A 23,110-nucleotide genomic window follows, 5' to 3' on the forward strand; every position below is an offset into this window, starting at 1 on the left:
AAAATCCATGAATCCACATGGTAGGATTTGTAAAGAATTTATTCGTAAATCAGGGTGGAAAATAAGTATTTGGTTAATAACAAAAATACAACTCAATACTTTGTAACATAACCTTTGTTGGCAATAACAGAGGTCAAACGTTTACTATAGGTCTTTACCAGGTTTGCACACACAGTAGCTGGTATTTTGGCCCATTCCTCCATGCAGATCTTCTCGGGAGCAGTGATGTTTTGGGGCTGTCGCCGAGCAACACGGACTTTCAACTCCCGCCACAGATTTTCTATGGGGTTGAGGTCTGGAGACTGGCTAGGCCACTCCAGGACTTTCAAATGCTTCTTACGGAGCCACTCCTTTGTTGCCCGGGCGGTGTGTTTTGGATCATTGTCATGTTGGAAGACCCAGCCTCGTTTCATCTTCAAAGTTCTCACTGATGGAAGAAGGTTTTGGCTCAAAATCTCACGATACATGGCCCCATTCATTCTGTCCTTAACACGGATCAGTCGTCCTGTCCCCTTGGCAGAAAAACAGCCACATAGCATGATGTTTCCACCCCCATGCTTCACAGTAGGTATGGTGTTCTTGGGATGCAACTCAGTATTCTTCTTCCTCCAAACACGACGAGTTGAGTTTATACCAAAAAGTTCTACTTTGGTTTCATCTGACCACATGACATTCTCCCAATCCTCTGCTGTATCATCCATGTGCTCTCTGGCAAACTTCAGACGGGCCTGGACATGCACTGGCTTCAGCAGCGGAACACGTCTGGCACTGCGGGATTTGATTCCCTGCCGTTGTAGTGTGTTACTGATGGTGACCTTTGTTACTTTGGTCCCAGCTCTCTGCAGGTCATTCACCAGGTCCCCCCGTGTGGTTCTGGGATCTTTGCTCACCGTTCTCATGATCATTTTGACCCCACGGGATGAGATCTTGCGTGGAGCCCCAGATCGAGGGAGATTATCAGTGGTCTTGTATGTCTTCCATTTTCTGATGATTGCTCCCACAGTTGATTTTTTCACACCAAGCTGCTTGCCTATTGTAGATTCACTCTTCCCAGTCTGGTGCAGGTCTACAATACTTTTCCTGGTGTCCTTCGAAAGCTCTTTGGTCTTGGCCATGGCGGAGTTTGGAGTCTGACTGTTTGAGGCTGTGGACAGGTGTCTTTTATACAGATGATGAGTTCAAACAGGTGCCATTCATACAGGTAACGAGTGGGGGACAGAAAAGCTTCTTACAGAAGACGTTACAGGTCTGTGAGAGCCAGAGATTTTCCTTGTTTGAGGTGACCAAATACTTATTTTCCACCCTGATTTACGAATAAATTCTTTACAAATCCTACCATGTGGATTCATGGATTTTGTTTTCACATTCTGTCTCTCACAGTTGAAGTGTACCTCTGGTGCAAATTACTGACCTCTGTCATCATTTTAAGTGGGGGAACTTGCACAATCGGTGGCTGACTAAATACTTTTTTGCCCCACTGTATATATACGAGTATCGTTGCCCCCCTAATATATATATTAGGGGGGCAACGATACTCGTATCGATATTGAACCGTTTGATACAGTGCTTTCGGTTCGGTACGCATATGTATCGAACAATACAAAATTTTAAATTTATTTTATCAACTTTCCTTCTGACGATGCTGTCTGTGTTGAGCGCTCAGTCGATCTGTGCTCGACAGTGCAGCCTAGGCGGAGTAGTTGAACGCAGATTCACTGAGCGCAGGGCAAGCTAGCGAGACAGAAGTTAAGCTCTCCTTGCAACATGGCAAATTGAACCTCCCCCACCCTAATTCAGATCTGGCGTTTGGAATTATTTTGGTTTTCATGTGACGTATGACCCTGAAGGTAAGCGAGTCATGGACTAAAGTAAAACAGTATGTTGGATGTGCCACGCAATGCTCAATTACATGGGTGGGAGCTAGTGTGTTAGCGCAGTTAGCTCGTTAACGTGTTGGCCGTCCAGCCCCATGCACGGGGCGATCCGCCGTAGCTCGTTAACGAAGATTTGCCGTGTTGCGGCGTTAACGTCATTTCAACGAGATTTACGCTGACAGCACTAGTGGGAACACAACGAATATGACTGCACATTTACGCCGACATCATCCTAGTGCAAAGACAAGTGGAAGCAGACAAAAACAACAAGCATGCATGCTACAAACTTTACTCGAGTCATTTAGACAGCCGTTAGCACATGAATCTCCTTATGGGGACCTGATATGTTTAATATGCTGCTGAGAATATAGCCCAGAAGAAGCAGATAGTATAGCTTTTATTTTGGAAAGAGCCATTTCTCTGTAATAAACTCTCTTTTCCAAAAATGAGTGATTCCTCAATCAGATCCAGTCGGGTTACCAAAATCTATCTCTGCCCTGCCCGTCGGGCTATCGTAGGAAGGAAAAATATATGTCAATGCTTTTGCATTCTTTCGGAAATGTAGCTGGGTAATTATGTCATTGGCATCGGTGAGCCACTGTCAATATGTGACATATTGAAATCGCGTTTGAATTTGCACTTGTTTTTTGCTTTCACTTTGCAATCGCGCGAACTGTGTATAGAGAGCGACAGCACTGATTGGTGAGTGATGATAATTTGTGCACCAATTCCTCTGACATCGTCTTATTAATCGTTAGCTTACTATGCAAACATGACAAGTGAAATCTCCCGCAGCAAGCTTAAACATGTGAGAGGTTGATCGCGCAGAGAATCGCTGAGCATTATGTGAGTGCGTGTGTAAAAGCAGCAGGATATATATTTTAGTTCTGCTGAGCCAAATCAGACAGGTCAGGGTGAAGAAGTGACAGCCAAAGAAAAGCTTACCACAAAACGGAAAAGTTATGACAAATCAGACTATAAATATGGTCACTTCATAGTCACTCCAAAAAACCCAACATGGTGCCAGTAAAACAATAATATTGAGGCTTCAGAGTGCACAGTCTAAAACCAGTGAGTGATTGTCACGGTAACTACATTCCAATATGGTTTGTGATCTAAAGGCAAAGTATCAAAAGACAGATTTAAAGAGATTAACCTCTTTTCTGCCCTGCAGAGGTTGAGGTCAAGGTCTAACACATGTAATACACTAGGTCCTTGTGACTTTAACTAGCATTATGACTCACTCGTTAATACGCACACACACACACACACACACACACACACACACACACACACACACACACACACACACACACAAGAGAAGAAGAAAACATAACCATCCAGAAAGTTACCAATGCTGCACAGCTCAAACCCCGCTGTGTCCGTGTGACCAAAATAACTCAAGAACACATGTGCTGTACATTAGCAAGCTGTCACAACTGCTCACACCCTTACAAGCAGGGGTAAAACACACACATACACATGTATGCTTATGCATATAGTCAGACGCACACATATTTTACAAATAACCAAAACAATAACCTTCACAATAGCCTTCACACTCTATCCGATACTAGCAATGTGCAAATAACCCTTCTCATAATACTTTATCACTGCATTACACAATGGGTAATTTCAGCCAGTCAACCTGACTGTTTTCTATAATTACTAGAGCACTGTAGTATAATAACAACCTCATAATAGTAGCCTGGCTTAAATTTATCAGAAATTGTTTTGCTGCTCTGCTAACTCATACACAGGAGAGCCTGTTACATTTTTTTCTCCTTCCCTTTTAGTTTCATTTTAAGGGCCATAAAATAAGGTTATGGTGTCTCATACTTAAGCGTTTCACAATGTAAACGACCATTTTACACACTGTGTTTCAAATTTCTTTGGACATAATATTCAACATGCACCTCTTGTCTGCCTTTCCAGGGGGACAATATATATATATATATATATATATATATATATATATATATATATATATATATATATATATATTGGGAAGATGGCCCCAACTGACCGAGTGCTCAGTGAATACCTCAGGCAGCAGAAACCCAAGAAAGAGGAGGGAGACGAGGAACCATCATGGAAGGACAGGCCCCTGCACGGTATGTACCACCGGCAGATAGAGGAGATGGCTGATATCCAGAAATCCTACCAGTGGCTGGACAAAGCTGGACTGAAAGACAGCACAGAGGCACTAATCATGGAAGCACAAGAACAAGCTCTGAGTACAAGATCCATAGAGGCTGGGGTCTATCACACCAGGCAAGACCCCAGGTGCAGGCTGTGTAAAGATGCCCCAGAGACAATCCAGCACATAACAGCAGGGTGCAAGATGCTAGCAGGCAAGGCATACATGGAACGCCATAACCAAGTGGCCGGCATAGTGTACAGGAACATCTGTGCCGAGTATAACCTGGAAGTCCCGAGGTCAAAATGGGAGATGCCCCCAAGGGTGGTGGAGAATGACCGAGCTAAGATCCTGTGGGACTTCCAGATACAGACGGACAAAATGGTGGTGGCTAACCAACCGGACATAGTGGTGGTAGACAAACAGAAGAAGACGGCCGTAGTGATCGATGTAGCGGTTCCGAATGACAGCAAAAAAACAGGAAGAAGGAACACGAGAAGCTGGAGAAATACCAAGGGCTCAGAGAAGAGCTCGAGAGGATGTGGAGGGTGAAGGTAACGGTGGTCCCCGTGGTAATCGGAGCACTAGGTGCGGTGACTCCCAAGCTAGGCGAGTGGCTCCAGCAGATCCCGGGAACAACATCGGAGATCTCTGTCCAGAAGAGCGCAGTCCTGGGAACAGCTAAGATACTGCGCAGGACCCTCAAGCTCCCAGGCCTCTGGTAGAGGACCCGAGCTTGAAGGATAAACCGCCCGCAGGGGCGTGCTGGGTGTTTATATATATATATATATATGTCTTTTACTATCTTTTATAGTGGAAAAATATTAATAGAGCTTCTGTTTTTGTTCCTGTTCTAAAGGTAGACAGCCTAGGTACTAACAGCATTTTAACATGACTCCTGTTTGGAGTCTGCCTCAAGTGGCCATTAGAAGAACTGCAGTTTTTGGTATTTCAGCATCGGTTTCATTTTTCAGCTCCAGAGTTTGCGCTTTGGTCTTAGACAGTTTGGTCTCAGAAGGCACTGCAGCAAGGCCCAGTATGACATAAAAGAGGATTATGATGAAAGCCACTCTACTAGAATGAAAATATAAAAACTAGGAATGAATGTAATAGGTTATGCTCTGAATCCTCACACGTGGTAAAACTGAAGTAATTTATTGGTGGAAACTTTAATCTCCATATTTATATAATTGTACGTCTATCTTTAATTTAATTCTACAAATGTTCAGTTAATTTAAGGACAGTTACTTTAAAAAAAAGAGAGAAACTTTTACTACCTATTAACAGGAACTGTGTGATAGTGCACCACCATAAAAGCTATTCATTTTCCTTAGGGAACATCCTCTGAAACAATTAACTGATAAAATTAATTATTTTCCAGCGTTATCATTTCTTTTAAAAGGTAATGAAGCTATTTGAAGTTTGGAGATGAAATATACCTCCACGTTAACTGCTTTACTATACAGGTCTTTCAGAAAAACAAAAAACAAAACAAAAACAAAGCACTGACCTCATGCCCATTGTGATTGATCACACATTTGTTTTTTCAAGATCTGAGTTTCATACAAAAATCAATGGCATTCAAAGGCCTCCTGAAAGGTAAAATGCTCTTATTCTGACATGTTGCAGCTTCTATTGGTAAATTCCATTATTATTATTAAATCTGTTGAGATAAAACCTTTAAAAATGTAATGCAAAAGCTTTTCTCACTAGAATAAACTTCTGATGCAGGAGAAAGGTGAAAGCAGTAACAACCTCATTAACCCCATCTGAGTTTCCATTCGATCGAGAGGCCCAATGCTAAAATATCTCTATTGGGTTACTACAAAAGCTATCAATCATAACTTGAAGACAGTGAAAATGCCATCTATCAATATCAGGATTTGAAAAATAGCTGACAAAAACTGTGCTGTGGGTTTGTTTGCTACATTGATGTTTATCATACTGCCTCCAAGCGCTGTGAACGTGCAGCTATTCATGTGGCAGGAGTACATATACAACATAATCATTTATGCATGCCTACTTTAATAATGCATTATATGTTCTCGTATTTAACAAATACATGGACACAGACAAAAGAAAATAAATGCTCCAGCAGCTAAGCTGATCAGGCAGTGTTGTCCTACAAATGCGCCACAGACAAGCTGTCACTCTCACCAGTGCCGTTCTTGAAGCAGGTGGTGTGGAATTTGCCCATGTAAAACTCCACCCCAATGATGGCAAACATAACAATGGCGAAGAACAGCAGCAAGCCAATCTGAAGAAGTGGAACCATGGCTTTCATTATAGACTTCAACACCACCTGGAGGCCTAAGAGACAAGAGGAGAGGAGGAGAATGATTATAGGCAGGGATTTGCCAATTTCTTGGAATTTTAAAACTTAAAAGGCAAAGTGAAAACTTCATGAATATCAAAAAACTAAAGCACATACAGATACGTATGCTTGTGTCTGCTATGAAAACACATACATAATAAATTCAATTTTATTACAAATTAGGGAGGCGCATAGACGTGTGTAACAAAGTTACAGTCACAATTAAAACTGACAAATAATGACAAAATAACCTTGCAGTCGGTAAAATAAGTATTTATGATAAAATGTATAAATAAATTAAATATAAATTTGAATAAAAGCAACATGCTGTATATCATACAATTGCTTTTGCTTGGAAAATTAAGTATTCATAAGAAGAAAATGGTCAGGAACTAAGCCAACTTTCCAAGAAGAATTGGATCTCGGCTGCTTTACTGGTTGCATTACATTTATCACATTGCTTTTAATTAACTGCTATCTTGCTTTATGTTACCCATTCGTTCACTACATTTAGCTACTACTTAATTTAACATGTGTTTATTTAAGATAAGATAAGATAAGATAAGATAAGATAAGATAAGATAAGATAAGATAAGATAAGATAAGACTTTATTGATCCCACGACGGGGAAATTTTTGCATTACCTCAGCTCAGGTACAGATATCAGAAGGAAATACAAAAATACAAATAAGTACAACCAATGAAAAAAAGTAAGATAATACACTATATACAACGGTAGCATGCAGTCTGAAGTGTAAAGGCTGAACAGGAAAGGTGAGAGAATCGTGCCCTGTGGTGCCCCCGTGCTGTAGATTACCACCTCAGACACACAGTCATGGAGCCTCACATTCTGTGGTCTGTCGGTAAGGTAGTCGATGGTCCATGCAGTCAGCTGTTTTCTTACTGTGGCTCCCTCCAGCTTCCCTCTCCGTAGTGCAGGTTGGATGGTGTTGAAAGCACTGGAGAAGTCAAAAAACATGATCCTCACAGTGCTCCCCACCTGCTCTAGGTGAGGGATAGGTGTAACAGGTAGATGACAGCGTCTTCCACCCCAATTCCAGAACAGTAGGCGATCTGCAGGGGGTCCATCGCTGAGTCCACCAGTGGCCGAAGGTGGTGCAGGATGAGCCTTTCCATTGTCTTCATCAGATGAGAAGTCAACGCAACAGGCCTGAAGTGGTTGGGCTTCTTGGGGTGTGCGATTTTTGGCACCAGAACCACACAGGAAGTCTTCCACAGTTCAGGAACCCTCTCCAGGCTCAGGTTGAAGATGTACAGGGCCACCTGACAGAGCTGGTCTGCACAGTCCCTGAGCAGTCTGGAGCAGATTCCATCCGGACCTGCTGCCTTCCTTGCCTTCATCCTCTTGAGCTGACTACTCACCTAATCAGCTGTGAAGTAGATGTGAGGCTGGGCTGGAGTGGGGGGTGGGGCTGGCTCTGTTGTGGGTAGATGTGTGGACAGGGGTGAAGCAGGGTTGTGGTGAGAGGAGAGCTCAGGTGACAATGGCAAACACTGTACCTTCTTGGTAGGCACAGTGTTCTCAACACAGAAATTAATGTAGTCCGTGATGCAGTGGGTGAGGGCGTCGATGCCCTCATCGTGAGGCTTCCAGAGTTCCTGCCAGTCTGTGCATTCAAAACAGTCTCTTAGGGCCTCAGTGCATTCCTCAGACCACACCTTTATCACCTTCTTTGTGGGGGGTTTCCTTTTCACCATAGGAGTGTAAGTGGGGTAGAGAATGACCAGGTTGTGGTCTGAGTGGCCAAGCGGGGGGAGGGGTGATGCGCTGTAAGCCTGCTTTGTTTTGGCAAACAATAGATCCAGGGTTTTGCTGTCCCTTGTATGGCAGTCAATGTGACAGATATTGAGGCATGATTGAAGTCCCCAGAGATAATAATGAGGGACTGCAGATGTGCCATCTGTAGCTGAGAGACGGTGGAGTGAATGTACTCACAGGCTGCTGTAGCGTCGGCCGAGGGTGGGATGTAAACAGTCAGCACAATAACGTGTGAAAATTCCCTGGCCAGGTGGTATGGCCGGACGCTAACCGCCAATAGTTCAATGTCTTTAGTACAGCGCTGTTCCTTCACAGTGATGTGTCCTGGGTTACACCATCTCTCGTTGACGTACATTGCTAGTGCCCCACCTCTCCTCTTACCACTCTCCATTGCATTCTGGTCCGCTCTAACCAGTTGAAAGCCATCCAGAGTTATGACAGAGTCCGGCGTGTGGTCCGTGAGCCATGTCTCAGTGAACAGGAGGAGGCTGCTCTGCTTGTACTCCCACAGCAGTCTGGTTAGCGCAATTAGCTCTTCCATCTTGTTGGGTAAAGATCTTACATTACCCATGAGAATGGATGGAATGCTTGGTTTGTACCGTCTCCTTATTTCCCAGTACTTCACTCCAGCCCTGCCCTCCTCCGACGCCGTAATTCCTTGGAATCTTGGGTCGCTCCTCTGGGAGTACTTTCCTGTTGCCCAGTGCTAGTAGCTGTTCCCTACTGTAAACAATGGGGTGGCTTACAGATTCTCCAGAAATGGTGGTAAAAAGTCCCAAAAAGAGTAGAAGACATGCTACTACTCTCATGAAAATTTGTGGGTCCATGTCCCGTTGCACAACAAATAAAAGATGACCAAGAGTGTCGGGTAAAAAAGCTTAAAACACAAGAAAAAAAGAAAGGAAAGAAAAAAGCTGGGAGCTGAGGAAACAGGCTGCCTACTGTGGCGCCATCGTGTCACATTGGTCACCAATTTTAACTATTCATCTTGGGCTAACCTTTATGTTTTTTCAAGTTGTATTTATCGTTAACTTCATCTATCACTCTCTACTTCTAAATGTAATGGCTACAGCAGAGTATTAGGCCCACATTAAGAAAAAAATATATATTATTGATAATTTTGAGATTAAAATTGAAATTTCTAGGTCAAAGTGAAATATCTATTTTGGGAAAAAAGTTTAAATGTTGAGATTACAGTTGTTGTATCAAGACAAACTGCCATGGTTGGCATCACATTTTGACTGTTTTCACAAAATAGACTTTAATCTTGAAAGTTCAGCTTTACTGATCTAAAACGCTACCTATATAAACTTACTGGGGATTCCTGACACCAGCTTCAGGGGTCTCAGCACTCTCACCGCTCGTAGCGTTCTCAGGTCAAAGTCTGAACCCACCGTGGCCAAGATTCTGTATGCAGATGCAAACAAAGACAAGAAATAAGCCCATTAAAAGTCAGAAATACATAAATGTATGCTTTTATCTACAAGGAATATACTCTAGAAAAGCTTAGTGAATTTTTTCGTGTGTGTGTGTGTGTGTGTGTGTGTGTGTGTGTGTGTGTGTGTGTGTGTGTGTGTGTGTGTGTGTGTGTGCGCATCCTTGCTAGTGAACCACAGCTGCCAGCCCTCATTACAAGCTGTACACAGAACGAAAGACCTAAGTGCTCCAGTGAAACACACACATAAGAAACACATGCTGTAGGCTAAAGAGAGAGCACGAGTGAGTGTGAGAGAGAGAGGAAGATGAAAATAAGAATTACTGTAAAAACATATATGTGAATGTGAACAAAGATATTCCTTTACATTTCCCACTTTGGACTGGTTCTCATAATAGTAGCATTTTATACAACGTGCCTCACTCACACACATACACGCTTTTGTACCAACGTACCAAAGAGCAACTTGGCATTCAGTATCTTGCCCAAGAATTCGATGGCACACAGATTAGAGCAGCCAGGGATTGCACCACCAACATTTCAATTAGTATATGACCTGCTCTACATTATGAAATACAGCCACCCCATAAAAATACCTTGCTAGACTTTATTTGTCACTGAGTGCAGGACAGGCACCAAGATGAAGTAGACAGTTGCATGTTACCATCCACCTATGAATATGTTGCCATCTTTTTTTCTCTTTGTGTATATGTCTTCAATATAATATTTTGGGGAGACTGGCAGGTTGGTATTAGTCTAGCAGTGCAAACTTCAAGTAAAAATGAAAGTAACTACTGAGCGAAAGGCAATTATCTCGATATCTGACATGTTTCCATTCAGTTGTTCAATGTGGGACTTTTTTTTCAACACTAACCATACAAAAAATCTTCCTCTGTGACAGATACACTACAATGTGCCCCATTTAACTTTGAAATGAAACCCACACGTTTGCTTTGTTTATAAGAAAGAGTTATTTTTAACCACATTTGAGAATAATTAATATTTTTAACATCCCAAATGGGTGTGTTTTTTAAGTCTCTCAGTTAAGTACTGTTGGGAGCCACAGAGCAGCCCCAAAAACCTCAAGAGTGCAATAGCTTTTATGTTGAAGGCAGAATATACTCACGACTGAGGAAATCTTCTTCATGTAAGTGTGCAACATACTCACACACACACGCACACACCTACACACACACACCTACACACACACACACACACACACAGAAAGTGAGAGAGAGTAGCAGACAAGAAGAAAGGTCATTTATCACTCCCTGGCAGTGTTGGGACTAACGCGTTATTAAGTAACGCGTTACAGTAACTACGTTATTATTGTGGTAACGAGCACGGTAACTAGTTATTATGCCAAAATCAGGAACGCGTTAGTCGTTACTGGGATTTAGATAGGGTCGTTACTCGTTACTTCGTGTGGTGGCTATCGCGGAGCTTCCACAGATTCAGTAACATTAGCAAGTGGTGGAGGCCAGCAGGTGGATGAAGGAAAAGGGACGCAGAAGGAAAAGAGACCCGAGGCGGCCGCCGGTCCAAGTGTGAACTGAACTTCAGGTAAGAAGTTATGACCTGCAGTCTCTCTGGGTCAGATATAAACCAAGTTTAGGTGGAGTTTATTTTCGTTATTCTGACTTTTTCCGTACTGCGTGCTAGCTAGCATGACGGAGTTTCTATACAGCTGGGTGGTGCTATGAAGTTAATGATGTTGAACTTTATCTTGTTCATAAGTTATTAGAGTTGCCAACCGTCCCGTCTGGTATTCAGAGAAAATATTACGCGTTTCTTATTGAGGTGAAAAGGAACAGTTTGTCCCGTAATTCAGCTACAATGAAAAAGACACAAAGCTGGAGTTATTCTGTGTCTTTGCTGCACAGCTGCCTCTTCTTCTCTCATTCTCTCCCCTCCCTCTCATGTTTCTACTTCAATCATGAAACTGATCAATGATCAGCTGATCGGCTCTCTTGTTTGTCTATCGCTCACTTTGCGCCGAAAGAGGAAACCAGCGGATGTCGCGCTACACAACAGCAGCACGTTTGATCAGCTGTTGTTAGAATTTATTTATTATTAATTTCTAGTATCAGCTGATGTTTGCTGGAGCCACAGCTGCAAAAAAGCTGCTGGTCATGATATGGTTTGGTTATCTGGTGAGAGGGAAACATGAGGATGAAACCAGGAGATGTCCTTACTGAATCATCAGAGCTGAACAGGTGATGGAGAAACAGGTTTACCTTTTAGGTGACATGAATGAGTTGAAGAGAAGTTATGAACTGTTTCTGAGAGACAAATAACACCAGGATCCTTTTCTAAGTAGCTGACAGCTGGTAACTGTGCAGGGGCGGGTCTAGCAAAGTGTGGCCAGGGGGGCAGGTAGGGCATTAACAGGGAGAGGGGGGCACAAAGAAATACTTTTCTTTCTTCTCATTTAAAATGTCTAGCTTTTAAAAAATAATTATCTGAATCTTACAACAAACGATTGATAGATTGATGCATATATACCATCAAAAGAGTGTACATCACTATCACAACAGTGTTTATTTTCATTCAAAGGCTTTATGATTTTTCCTATAATGGTGGGCCGGTCTCTAGTCAAAATGCCCGGGACGATTTTCTGTCCCAATCCAGCCCTGTATGCAGCTCATCTGCAGTCTGGTGTTACCTACATCTTCCTATTCAGAAGGCAGAATTTCTGAGTTCTGAGTACAATCGAAAGCACCACGACTGCAGTTTTTGTGTTGGATGTAAAAGGCGCACATGACGCTGTGACGTAGGCTAGAATCATGGCAGCAGTCAATGACGGTCCAGGCGTGGGATTTCTCTCGTGGAAATATGCACATTATCTTTTCCTTTCTATTGGTAGGTGGCACAGTGCACTTGTGGCAAGTAAGCAAGCTAGAAGACTGGCAAAGTTATGGAAGAAACACATTAACAAGAGAATTCTGAGTAAAACCAAAGTTACTTTCCCTAGCAACTAGTTACTTTGAAAGTAATGAGTAACTTGAAGTAACTGAGTTACTTTTGAGAGACGTAACTAGTAATGTAACTAAGTTACTATTTTAAAGTAACTTACCCAACACTGCTCCCTGGTTACCCGTTGGCATGATAACAAATAAGGCAAATCTATGCTTTATGATATTCGCGTTATGGGTCAAAATCAGTCTGCTGGGATAAAGGTGACCGTCCTAGCGCTGTAGTATAGAATATATTATTTCATTTAAAAGGGCCATTTTATGATAAATTACAACTATTTCTCATTATCGGACTCTATCTGTGTAGCTTTGCATGATTCACAGCTCAAAATAATTCGAGTTTGCCTTATACTGGGTTTTAGTGCAGATTCAGCCAATTCAGGCCAACTTTCACCTAATTGATTACCCTTTGCAACCAAAAGGTTTGAACAACAGGTGGGTGGGGCTTCTCTTGTGTGCCTGAGATTATAATATTATGAAGCTCTGCTGTTATTGAGGCCATACTGAGCCAAAAGTAGACAAAACACTCTAAAACTGAGTGTTTAAAGCAGGGGTCTCAAACTTGTAGCCTGGGGGGCTATTGCGGCCCACGCCCACGTAACCCCTACTTGATGTGAAGAAGTGGCCCATGAAGTTACTTTTTTTGTTAGGGAGGATTTGTTTGTTGCTGCGTGCAATGTTAAAATAAGTTCTTTAAAAAGCAAAACATTACGAGCAATATGAGCAGAAAGCACAAACACGTTGAGGGATTGGCTGTGTTTCTTCAGTGAGAGACTTATTTGTAAGGAAAACAATTTTCACTAGCAGTCAAAAACGAATGTGTACACTTATGTTTGCATTTTTATTTTGTTAAAAAGGAATAAAATTATAGCATGTCTGGCCAGAAAGAGAGTCCCAATTTGTTTATTTGGTAGTTCACCAAAAGGCTTCAGATAGTTTGCAGTTTTGTCTTGTTATATAAGATCTGAAATTTTAAAAAACAAACACAACTCTACTTTTTGGAAATATTTGTGGGTGTTTTCTTGTTTGTTTTTTTCATACTACCTGAACACTAAAGTGGCCCTCTAATGTGATGACAGTGCCAGCAGTGGTCCATAGCTCATTTAGGTTTGAGACACCTGGTTTAAAGAGTTTTTGGCTTACAGGAAGTACTTTTGTCCTTGTTTAATATGAGCGCCCACCAATGTAGCCGTATATATGACAGAAAATAAGGAAGGGCATAGTAGTAATAGCACATTTTACGAACAGGCTTTGTTCAAATTCTATGCCTGGGACGTATTCACAAATATTATCATTTACTTTTTCATATGCGGTACATTTTATTTCTCATACTATAATTTCATCTTTCAGTTTCTTTTTTTTAAGTGACAAAAAAGGAAGCACAAAGTGAGAGATCACAGTTGAGGGATGAGTTAAAGATAACACAGTGGTGAGGACTGTGTAGGAATAGTGTAGCAAAAGCTTCTAAACACAACACAACAGGAACAGCCACACAACAGCGCATGCATTCATAAATGTACTCGCACTTCTCTTAAGAAATAAGCACGCACACAAATCCTGTTTATTTCCGTTGTACTAACACATCAACGTACAGTACTCATGCCCAGGCGCCCTAGGCCTAAAGTTGACATAAATCTATTTGAATTTCAAATTAAAGGCTTCCAGGTTGAAAAAAACAACCTTATTTTGTCCAGATTTGGATGGTGTAACTAGTTTCTTCTGTGGCCCTCGGTATCCACTGTGCTCGCCATCTTAAAAAGCTTCAAAGTCTGAAATATTTCTTCCTTATCTAGTGGAAGTAGATAAGGCCTAAAAAGCCATATATATGTGTAAGAGTTGCTAATATTATGATTTGATATCAGATCAGTTGTTAGATGTTATGTGTGGTCCAATGGCTGTAACAATATATAATGGGGTAGTCCAAAAACAGAAACATACAGTGCACACGCTGTAACATAATCCTGACTCTGACAGCTCAGATTTCTCTTGCAACTCGTTCTAGTTCTTCAGTTTTCAGCACTTTACTGAAGTCAGAATCATCTTTAGTCAACTCCCATTGCACTAATGACTGTCACACATCAAAGAGGAAGCCCAGGTGGAACAGTGTTTAGACCTAGATAAGATCAGGTTTTTAACTGTGACAAAAGAGGATTAAAATCCCACGTCTGAGCCGGGAAACAAGAATAACATTTAAATGAAGAAACAACCAAGGAGCGATTTACAGCAGCTGGTAATACATCTAAAAGCAGAGTCGACCCTAAGTTATGTATTAATACATTTTAATTTCCTGTGTGTTTAATGATAAACCAAAAGTTTCTTGACATTTGTTTGTAGTTTAAAATACTCCACAACAGGCCTCTCCGTGACTCCTACTACACCTAGCACTACCATTGCTGCGTGGTAACTACAAGCTCTGAAACCTGAAATGCTCTTTCATAACACCCAGAACCTCCAAGGGAAATGCTTGTCATTCACCCAACTGCAGAGAAAATATCAAGGCAAGGATTCCCAGACACTAATGTTCGCTTTCTTTGGTATTAACAGTCATAAATCTGAACTTCCACAGCCACTTACAGAGCTGTGTATGGACAAATGTATGCTCATTTATCCATTCATATTCTTAGTCACCTATCCAATTTAGGTTTGCAGAAGGAGAGAAGTGGGGTACACCTAGAACATGTCACTAGTCCACATCTCCACTAAAGTAAGAGAATGATGCTTCTCCCTGACTGCACGCGAAAGAGTTATACCTTTTTATAAAGTACAAGAGTTGATTTTTGCTGATTTTCAGCAATAATTTAAGGTTGGAAGTGTTACTGAGCACAATCTGCACATGCAAGAATTGTTTATTCAGCATATGTCACTGTGACCTGGAGAAATCATAGACTGTATAGAAGATGGGTGTAGTCTGTGTGTTATCACCAGCTGGTTAGCGTTACCCTCGAGCTAACTGTTTCTCCTGTCACTGTCGTGATGTTTTGATTCTGGATGTAATGAGTTAGAGCTGGATCTAAGTGCAGGCTCAGTAGCAGTTTTCTAATTGAGTCGCCCCCTCCTGGGAATTACAAAGCATGCACGTTGCACACTTTTCAGACCTGGAAGCTTCCTCTTTCCTACTGTCTATGAGAGCAACAGAATAAAAGGGCCTATGAAAACATGAATCACCCTCTGTGCTATTTCTTTTTTTAATCACAGTCAATACTTCACTTTGGTCTGTTGCAAACAGGTGTGTGTATGTGGGTGCACATTTCTTGTGAAGGATCTATCTGATGATTGTGTAGACAGACGGTCGGGCAGGGAGCAGGTTGACAAAGAAGAGTTTTAATATCACTTTATCATTTCCACAATATATCCATGCCGGCGCCAGACACCAGCACAGGATATGCAGAAGGTGATGCTATCGTCTGTCAGTCGCTTACACAGCGATATGCCACTTTCCTCCCTATTGTTAGACAGACGTACAAAAGTATGTTCATGCAGGAGCAGACTGATAAAGAAAAAAAAAAGGACATGAGCATGAAAAAGCACAGAATACAAGAAGATTTCTACATAACTGCATACATTCAGATGAACCCAATAAAGGTTCACTTCCTGTTTAGTTCATCAAATATACAGATGTGATTCAGCCTTTATGATTGGATTATGAATAGCACAGGAACTACTTCAACACTGAAGAAACAATGGCAGAAAAAATAGATAAGAGTGATTCATGCTGCCCATCAAAATCCGCAGAATGAAACTTTGCTTCATTTAGCTGTCCATTATTTTTTGTTCTAAATGCAAATGCAAAAAGAAAAAAAAAAGAAAAGAAAGGAAACTGTGTTATTGACAATCAAGTTCCCATCCTGATTAATTGACATGCTTTCAGAAGTGACTTAAACTTCCCTCCACACAGGGCGATGGCCAGACTTTCATAACCAAGAATGGAAAAGTGAAGTGGCTAATGATGAACATGGATGACGTTACTAGCAAAAAAAAAGAAATTCCTAACACTGCATTAAATGTTAATTATAAGAGCTTACCCAAATATAAGATCTAGAACTTATGTAATGTGAAAAATGCTCCTCAGAGTGACACAGTTGGCATCTATATATGCAACTCTATTGAGGTTTTAAGCCTTTTTTTTGTTCGTTGCTGTGGTTTCACCGCAGCTACTTTCAGCATCTTCTGATTAAAGAGTGAAGCGTCTGAAGTACTTGAAGCAGACACCGTCACCAGCACTGTGTCTTATGCACATGTTAGTGCTTTTTATGTACTATAGCGTTTGTGGATCTATTGAAAACAAGCACAATTGTAATCTAGGGCTGAGTTGAATATTTGTGCTCTCTGTAATAAACTCTGTTTGTGTTTTCAAAGTGGAAAGATTTTTTCCCCCAAGGCTACAAAGAATATTCAATATGAAGTCTGGAAGGGAAACACAGAGAACATTCGTGGATGTAGTGAAGTGGGAGATGGTTGGTGTGACAGGGGAAGACACTAGGGATAGGGTGACATTGGAGCAGATACTCCTCTGTGGCAAACCCTATATGGAAGAACCAAAACAACAAGAAGATAAAATGTGCATTTTACCAATGTTTATGTCTTCTTCTCTAAGTCACAGGCATTAAACTGTTACAACTTCGCTATTGAGATTATGATATGTCACATTATATTGATGCTCAAAGTTTAAAAAACAACTAAAGCCAAAACCAAGATTTTTTTAGATTTAGATTGTCACACTTGGACTGATATGATTACATCAACATGTCTCTCTGCAACCCTGGTATGAATGAGTGAAAGAAAATGTATGCTGGCTGGACATTTCATGTGGATATCTTTTGTAATTATGAAGTTATGGAGGCTCAAAAATGCTGGATAATAAAAATCAACTGATTCTCAGGGCGTCACGTGGAAGGCATGGTTGATTTTTTCATGCAGTGATCAACATCAACTCCTCACTGCTCAATTGTATGTGTGTTGCATTTGTAGTGATGAGCTTGTAGCATAGATGCCAAACTGTTTTTTGATCCCTTAATAAATCAGTCATTTGGGTTGTCTAAGGAACTAAAGAACAATAAGCACAACTTGGCATTTTTCTTTGAGATTTGGTGGAGATCAAAGTAGTAGAATTACAGTCCTCAAGTGGATGAAGGTGTTGGTTTGACCCAGTATCAAAGGAGCTTTTTACATTCTCTTGTATGTACATTACCCCCGTTAGCAGCTCTAAAACACCTCTGAAGTTCAATCATTACCGTTTTAATAACAGAAGCAAATTTACGTTTCAAAATGTGTAGCTATTCCTTTAAGGAAAGATACAAAAAACACAGAGGAGGACTCAGAACGATGCAGCTGAGAAAAAGAAGTGGGGGGAAAAAATGGAGAAAGGCAGATTCCTGTGAGGCTGACTGATGTAGTTTAATTACTGCGACCCTGCCCAGCTGGGCGCCGGGGGCTGTGATTGAGTTTTTCACACATGCCAGTAAGAAGAGACGGAGCTCTCTGAGGACAGACAAGAGAACATGGTGCTGACAACCTGACTGAATAACTGCTGCCTGTCTGTGCGAGCTGTCTGTGTCAGCTGGTCACTGACTGTCTGCCTCACAGCCTGTCTCTCTGTTTGCTTCTCTGCCTCACAAGAAGCAAACAGTGAATCTTTTCCATGCAATGCCTGCTCGTTAGCGTGTGGCTGTATTCTCCTGGGTTAACGCATTAATCTTTACCGCAGTGCTACCACTGTGGGCAGTTCATATGGCCTCTGCGCATGGCCTTCAAAGCTTTCAGTACTAAAGAGATTCACAATAGTTTTAGCTCCTGTGGCAGGCATCTCCCTCTCCACTCAATATTGCAGGAAAGATGTAGATTGGTGTACTTTTTTTGTGGCTTACTGCATCTGTGAGGTGAATGAGGGCAGCATGTTTTCAGAGCTCTGGTGGGAGGAGCCATAGATGTTGATCAAAATGGCACTCTGAACTGAGCCACAACTTTGCACTGGCACAGGAAAGGAAAAAAGCTTTTTAAAACTTATTTTGGGGCAATTTTCAAGCAGTTTTTATTAGAAATACTACAAAGGCAAGTTTTATGTCCTTGTGACCATTGAAACTGATGCGCTCTCCAATTTCACTCAGTCAGGAACTTCAAAAATAACTGCCTGCAGGCAGTAGCGGTTTTAGATACGGGCGACACGGGCGGTTGCCGGGGCGGCATCGTGGTGGGGAGTGGCATCACGGGCATCGGCAAAAAAAAAAATGCTCGTACTCATGCTGCCCCGACGTCAGCCAGCGCATACTGGGAATGGTACAGGCACCGATCGGTTTTCTATCGCCCATTTGCTGGGAGTAAGGGCGCCTTCCGTTTGCAAGGTGCGCCTGCTGCTTGCGGCGCAGAGAGGAGAGGGCGGGGCGGCGGGGGATTCTCTGGCTGGCTGGAGCAGCATCTAATAACCAACTCGCCAAATAAAACAAAATAAAAACAAAACAACAAACACGAAAACACCAGACATTATAATACAGACTTATAATTTGCACCGATGTTTTTTCGGAATTCTGTACGCGAAAAGTGAGCGCGAGAGCCCTCGGTGCGCCTGCTCGCTGCTGAAGTCAAAGTAAACTTTATTGTCATCTCCGCTACATACAGTCCAATATACAGAGAGACGAGACGACGAGGCTCCAGTTACAGCAGTGCAAGGAAACAAACAATATATATAACAAGAGTAAGAAAATAAATATACAGTTTAGGACTCGGGGTAAAGGGATCAATAACAATTTAAAATTTACAGTTTGATGATTTAAAGTCTCACACAATCCGTCAAAAGGGGAGGGGGGCAGCTGCTTCCAAATCACATTTCATTTATAAATCCAAGCCCATTATGTATTCATGATTTGAATCCTGGGTTGTGTGAAATCCCAGAAATACACCCTAGACAAAGTGAATCTGTGAACTAAGGTGTAGGTCTATCAGGTTAAGTTGTGGTGATCCTCGAGTTGGGGGATTTGTGTTCATACTGGCGTGCAAAATTCAAACCAATGGAAGATGGACAAGAAAAGTTCAAAGCCATCAGGTGCTCAGTTTAGAAAAAATAGAAAAGAAGAGGAGGAGAAACGAGCAAAAGATGCAGGTAAGCAGATGTGTGATTGGATAATGGCAGGTCATCCTGAAACAATCAGAATCAGAATACTTTATTAATCCCTAAGGAAATTATGTGGATTACAGTTGCTCCAAGAAGAAATGGTAAAAATAGCAACAGTAACAGACTAAACTCCAAACAATACATTATGTCACAGATTTTAATATTAATTAGTCATTGTCAATTGTTGATTTGTCCTGTTCTCATTGTATGACAAATTATGATGGCTGTTTGGTAGCCGTTTGCATACTATACATACTCTCTCTCTCTTCATGTGTGTGTGTGTGTGTGTGTACAACAGTTTTATGTTAATGTACAGTCCTTAATCTGTTGTGTGTGTGGGGGGGGGGCAAGAGGGCTTCGAGGTGACCCGAAGTTGTCGGGTCACCTCCTAAATCGATCATCTTTTACAGGTGTTTTTGTGCCAGAAATGGAGTGTCCACTGAAGACTGAAGATACTGAAACAGGCCTAGCCTGTTCACCCAGGGCGCCAAACAGGCTAGGACCGCCACTGCCTGCAGGCATTGCTAATTGGCTCTGAAGAACTGAGACTTGCTTCAGGCTTGTAAAAAGCCATTCTTTTCTCATTGCTTGGGATAAAACTATACTGATTACTGCACTTGATATAAGTGAACAAAAGCAGAGTATAAACATTAACCCTCTCAAGGCAGGCGTTGCCAATTTGCAACAGTTAAAAACTAACAACCTGATTACCCCACATACATATTTTATGAGTTTCTTTTACTCAGAAGTACCACTGCAGGACTTGGTTGTGCATTAGCAACTAAAAGTTTAAAATGAGCCTGAGAGGGTTAAGACAGATTAAAATGGTAAGCCTGTGGTTGATCCACAGGATGGGACAGAGGACAGTAGGATCCACAGGTCGCTTGTGTCATGTAGAGGACCAGAAGGGTTTAAGGCAATAGTAGTTCACTGAAATACTCTGGAGAAAGACCATTCAAGGCCATTAATCCCAAATTTAATTTCTCGTGTCAGCATTTATTATCAGGACGTCTTCATTAAGTGTAGGAGTCTCTGGTCTAATCACTAAAGTGCAGTAAGCATCACTCTGCTGTTTGCTTACTCTGATAAGTCAGCGTCTATTTTCCCTTTTTTTCTATGCAGACTTCTGTCAGCATCTGTTGGCTTTACCATCAGACATTGGCAATTAATGATACGTTGTCATGTCTAGTAATGTGGAAATCCATCTTCCCCATTCTAATTAAATGTTTTTTACAGGTGTTTCTCCTTTCATCCCAACTGCCTCCCACTTTTGATTATCTGGTGAACATGCTGTTATTTTTCTCAGTAATAGGACGGCAGTTGTTTAAAAAGATAGTTATTTTTAAAACCTGATGAAGATCAAATCTGTTCTTCCTTGCTGGAATCCAACCAGGTGAATCAGTTTTACATTTGTTGTTGACCAAAATCTCTCTTTCGATCATCTTGGCTTAAGCTCAAATAAGCTGGTCTCAGTCTGTTGGGGCTTTATAACAACAGATAAAAGAAGAGCGCCATTGCTAAAGGAATGCAGCACAGCAATTATTTTGACTCGCTTGTTTTATTTTCATAATGCGAATATAAAATTAGATTAAATTCAAAAGCCCTTATGGGTAGCATCAGGAACCAAATGAAACATGAGGAGCTACCTGCTTCGGTGACCCTGTGTGAATAAGGTAGTAAACAATAGTAGCAGTTTTTAATTTCTAATAGATTAAGTGAAAGTAGCACAAATAATACCAGAGCAATACCTACAAGATGTGGCTTTTAAGATAGACTTGTCTAAATCAAGCCACAATTTTCATGAAACTACAAACCTCGCTCACCATTGCTCTGCTTTATCAGTGACATTATGGCAAGACACTCTATAAAAAGTATCTCTGATATATCTGGTCTATTTCATTACAAGAGTACATGGACGTAATGGCACATGACCCAACATATGATGTAGAAAATGAACCTCATCATTATTTCTTGCCAATTAGACCTCGTTTCTAACATCCCATCTAATATGAAACGAGCCACCAATCATGAATCGGCCTACAGAGTGTCACATCCTGTTTGTGAACAAACATGTTTGTGTACGCGTGCGCGTTACTGTGTGCGGTCGACCATATTGCCGTGACGTTATACGATGCGAGTGGACAGCTATGACAGTCAGGAGAGCAAGCATTTCCCACTATGCACATGGGGACAGAAGGGGGTACTCATGAACTCATCGCGGCTGTCAGAGCCACTTGCCATCAAACGAGGCTGCCGTGGTTCTAAATTAACACTGCGTGTATGCGCAAACATGCACGCACACATACACACATGCAGGTTTCCTTCTTATTAGACTCATGAATAAATAAAGGCAGTCAACTAGCACAATAAACTATAGCTGCTGTCCTCAGGCTATAATGTAAATCATGACCATAGGATGAGCTCGAGTCTAAAAAATGCTTCTTCTATACATCATACGTAACTGTTATATATCTCCATCAAGCAGTCATCAGATTCAAATAACATGGACATTTTTTTCTCTAAAGGTGAAAGTTTAGAACTGAATGCTTATTGAATCATAGGGCGTACTTAGTTTTTCATACACTTTTTCTGCATTTTGGCTTGTTTTTTCCTTAAATATACATGCCGTATTAGATTAAGTGTAATATGGCATATGTCGCTGTTCATCTGAAGTTGCATTTGCCTAATTTTAAATCTAAGAATATAAGAAGAATTTTGCAAACACTCCTGTCTTCCCTTGGTTTTGCCACATTTTTCCTGGTGGTCTTTGGTTTTGCTGTTTTTGCCAAGGAAGCTCCTAAAATTTGTGTGACCCTGACCCTCAAACTATATATATTATTAGCAATAATTCAAGAACATGCAAAAGTAAAAGTTTAGTGGTTTATCCCTTATGTTACCCAAGTAACATGCAGGCCGGTCAGATGCTCAAACAATTACCTACAATCTTAGCTGTTGCAACGCACATTAAACAGCGAGACTTCAAAAGCATACGGAAATAAACAATGGTGGGACGAGCCATACATGCAACTCTTTGGATGTGAGCTATACAAGGATGGAAAGATTGGCATCGATTCAAGAGTCAGTAACAACCATAGTCAACAAGTGGCAAATGTTTTCATCAAAACTATCTGAGCTGGATAATTTGATGACATTAGTTGTGGGTTGTTGTCGCTGGATAGATGCACCATGATTCCAGTGTGCTTGGACTCTCTACAGAGTGCAACACTGGAAAACTAAAGCCTCTTTCCCACCATTACCTACTCAGATCCGCCTGACTTGACTTGGCTCAGCTTGACTCAGTTTTTTGGGTTCAGGTGGTAGTACCTGGTACCAGGTAATTTTTTAGCACTGGCTCAGCTGGGGTTCCAAGCAAGCAGAGTCAATCTGAAAATATGATATCAACAGACTGCATCCCACTGATTGGTATTTAATGAGTCATAAGAGCGACTCCCTCACAAAAAGCAAAGCTGCCATTTTTGAAACCTGG

General features: G+C 41.4%; 1 protein-coding gene across 1 annotated transcript in view; it reads right to left on the reverse strand.

Annotated features, from left to right (window-relative positions):
* Nucleotides 1–9,510, reverse strand: part of cacna1bb (calcium channel, voltage-dependent, N type, alpha 1B subunit, b) — a 157,877-nt gene extending 148,367 nt beyond the window's left edge. Inside the window, exons 1-2 of the mRNA XM_080303293.1 lie at nt 9,424–9,510; nt 6,172–6,324 (exon numbers count right to left, since the gene is read on the reverse strand). Coding sequence (XP_080159419.1) covers nt 6,172–6,298 — 127 coding nt within the window. The 5' untranslated portion in view covers nt 6,299–6,324; nt 9,424–9,510. The remainder of the gene's footprint in view (nt 1–6,171; nt 6,325–9,423) is intronic.
* Between the last annotated feature and the right edge of the window lie 13,600 nt (nt 9,511–23,110).

The sequence above is a fragment of the Astatotilapia calliptera genome, chromosome 7 (assembly GCF_964374335.1).
Source record: "Astatotilapia calliptera chromosome 7, fAstCal68.1, whole genome shotgun sequence".
Lineage (NCBI taxonomy): Eukaryota > Metazoa > Chordata > Actinopteri > Cichliformes > Cichlidae > Astatotilapia > Astatotilapia calliptera.